At 31.5% G+C, this 3342-nt stretch overlaps 1 protein-coding gene across 1 annotated transcript; it reads right to left on the reverse strand.

Moving 5' to 3' along the window:
- Positions 1–761: 761 nt before the first annotated feature.
- Positions 762–3011, reverse strand: LOC127092409 (protein BRASSINAZOLE-RESISTANT 1). The gene is made up of 2 exons (XM_051031273.1): positions 2738–3011; positions 762–1490 (listed from the first exon to the last, which is right to left on the reverse strand). Exons 1-2 carry the CDS (start codon positions 2975–2977, stop codon positions 1005–1007), a joined length of 726 nt encoding a protein of 241 aa, XP_050887230.1. The 5' UTR covers positions 2978–3011; the 3' UTR covers positions 762–1004.
- Between the last annotated feature and the right edge of the window lie 331 nt (positions 3012–3342).

Here is a 3342-nt window from a genome sequence, read left to right on the forward strand (position 1 = left end):
TAGATTAACTTATATTTAAAAATGATATAAAAATATGTTTTTTTTAATTTTTATTTATTTTTCAAATTGAGGTAAGAGAAGTAAAATAATGAGAGGAAAAGAAAATGTATAATCTACATAAATTAGCTTATAAAAAAAGTTAGCAAAAATAATCTACAATTTTGTAAAAGAATATGTTTACATAACAAATCTTTTAAAAAATATGGATTTATAAACTATAAATTATAAGTTTGACTCCACATTTGAGAGATATAAAAATAATTTTTAAGATATAAATTGATTTTGATATGTTTGATTTTTTTGGTCGTGTTTGATAGTGAGATGAACATAAGAAAATAAAAAGATGTGAAAATTAGTGAAAAGAGAAAAAAATATATATAATATATTTGATGTATTGTTTGTTATAAAAGAATAGGAGAAAAATAAAATATACAAAACTGTAATTATTTTTGAAAGAACAAAAATATTGCTAAATTGGAAAATTTTAATACTACACAATTTTATTTTATTCAAAATAAATTTTCCATCATCTCTACTTAAATATGCACTTTAATTAAAAAATATTATTTAATAAATTTATTTAATTATTTCATTTGAATATAAGATTGGTAACCTTTAGCTTAAATATGATATTTTCATTGAAATTTAATGTTGAACTCATTTTTGTACGAACGTATTTGAACATAAATCATTTTCAATTTAATTTTAACCAAAATCAATTCTTTCAAAATCATTTTTTTACCGCAAAACCTAACACTACATAATATAAAAAGACTTTTGTACTTACCATGATAAATTGTGCTAGGATAGCACACATGACATCATTTAGGAAAAATCAAAATGGAAGCAAAGTACCAAACCATCCACAAACAAAGAAACAAATCATCCACGAATTAAAACAAAATACATACCAAAACAAGTTGGAAAAACAACAAAACCCATCAAACACAATCTTCATGTCTCATTCTCACATAACTCAAATCATGTAAAACTCCCATAGATGCCTAATTCCTTCCTTTCCCAATTGCAAGGGTGAGTTCCAAATCATTGAACCTCTCACCATGATTTTCTTTTCCAATCCTAGGTTGTACCTGAACCCCAAATATTTTGAAGGAAGAAGTAGTTGGCACCTTGGGTGGAGATTGTGCAAAAGGTTGGAAGTTCATTGAGGTATGCATATTTTGGTGTTTGGGGCTAGCTGGGGTGGAAGATGTAGCAAAAGGGTAATTGGAAAAGTCCATAGATTCTTTGGAAATGGAATCCCATGTTGGAGTTGATTTGGCATCTTTTGATATCTGCGAGTAGATAGGAGGTGTCATAGGGGAATTGCTTGACATCATCACAGAAGGAAAATACATAGGATTCAATTGGTATGAAGGAGTTGGAGTTGGAAAAGATGGAGGAACAAGACTTGGATTTGGTGAGTAAGGGAAAGGGATAGCTCTAGTGGATGTGCCTGCATCATTGTATAGTGGAGGCTTGCCATTTCCCTATTAAAAAAAACAATAATCACATCAAATACTACTTATAATATGTACACTAATATTGCAAAAAGGGAGTAAAATCAAACTCAACATATTTAAATTTAATGAAACACATAATCTCATTAAATTGTTGTAGAATAGTGAGAATGAAAAATTTATAAATAATAGTGTCAGAGGCTAAATGGGGTTAGACTATTACATAAAAATGTTTAAATACCGATGAAAGAGACTATCAAATCGAAAAAAAATGATAATTTATAATGCAATTTGAGGCTACAATTCAAACACAGTTAAAATTTTATAGGGATACCGTTACATGATCATTTTGATGTGTTAGTTAATATGTGTATGACCAGTGAAATTAATATTCATTAAGGATTCAAGCAGGGTGGCTCTTTAGCTCATGGGTTTTGTGAGAGACTTTCTTCACTACAATATAGGGTCTTTTTCTTTTTAAGTATTTTGGTTTACTAGTAGAGGTTAATCCTCTCCGTGAGACAACTTGGGAACACGCCTTTAAATATTATTCGTAGGTGGTTGTACTCTTGAAGGCATGTGTATGTTAGTATTTGAGGAAAAGAAATTCTGCTTAATTTGGTTCTTAATTTTATTTCAATTTTTTTCTTATCCTTCCTTAAATTCTCTCTTAAGGTTGAGAAGAAGTTGAGATTCACAGAGATTTTTGTCGTGTGGGGTCAAAGGAGATTCTAAGATTATTTGGTCTAATATGTGTAAACCCAAGGAGAGAAGTGGGTTAGGGGTTCGAGATCTCTGTTTAGTCAACTTAGATTTGTTAAGTAAATGGAGATGGAGGTTGGTTTAGGGATCGACGGATCTATGGCCATATATCCTAGCTGCCAAATATGAATTCGATAGTGGCTACTCTTTCTTGGGAGGTCGATCTACCTTTACTCGATTGTCTTCTATCTGGTGGAAAGAGGTGTCCTTGGTGAGTTCTAAAGTAGATGATTAAACTGATTGATTTGTAAAATAGATACAATTCAAAGATCTACCAAACAAAGGTTGATTCGTCTTTTATAAAATGAAAAAATGAACATAAAACATTGAATACTATTAACATAAGATTTTTTACTAAATCTAATTACATAGGAAAAGTATCATACTCATAACTAAATTGAAACCAAAAGATTAGATATTTAAGTTAGAAAAATGAAAGTGTAGTATAAATGGACAATTAGATGCATAGTAACCAAGTAATAAACAAAGAAAGAGGAGACAAGTGTATCAGTTACCTTGCGATAGGTGGTTCCATCTTGTTCGACTTCCCAGCCAGCTTCGTTGCAGAGAGCTTTGAGGACCTCATTGGTGTCACAGTTTTTTGACAAATTATAGTTCCCCTGAGCTCGAAGTCCATTGAATATATTTGTTGTTATGGCTCTCCTTTTTCTTTCTCTCATTTTGTTATTCTCTTTCTCCCTCCATGTTGGCTTCCTCCGAATCTTCATCGTCGAAGTTTCATTGTCAGATGGCATTGTGTTGAAGTGAGAATGAATGGGAACAACACCAGAGTAGTGTGTCACTGGTAATTTAAACTTTAAGGGTGAGTGAGAGTAACACGTTCAATAGTCACGAGGAATGCGCCTTTTTCACGCGCTTCTTCCATTTCAAGGTTGTAAGGGCGGTTAGAATAATGATTACGAGGTTGATGTTCACGTTTATTATCATAGAAAAAAATGGTAAAATGAGAGTTGGTGACATTTGGACGGTTGTGATTAATCAATCACGAAGAAGGGTCGACTAAAGCGAGGGATGTCATGCATTCAGGTCTTGTATCACATGTGAATTACTTCTCTCGTATCATTATTATTGCTACTTATGGGTCCAAAATCACTCATAG

This window comes from Lathyrus oleraceus, chromosome 6 (assembly GCF_024323335.1).
Source record: "Lathyrus oleraceus cultivar Zhongwan6 chromosome 6, CAAS_Psat_ZW6_1.0, whole genome shotgun sequence".
In the NCBI taxonomy this organism is placed as follows: domain Eukaryota; kingdom Viridiplantae; phylum Streptophyta; class Magnoliopsida; order Fabales; family Fabaceae; genus Lathyrus; species Lathyrus oleraceus.

Bases quoted from the DNA above. Each gene is read 5' to 3' on its own strand.
- LOC127092409 (XM_051031273.1), bottom strand. From the start codon at position 2,977: ATGCCATCTGACAATGAAACTTCGACGATGAAGATTCGGAGGAAGCCA. The intron at 1,491-2,737 runs GTAACTGATACA...TTTTTTTAATAG, and splicing joins ATGGAACCACCTATCGCAAG to GGAAATGGCAAGCCTCCACT.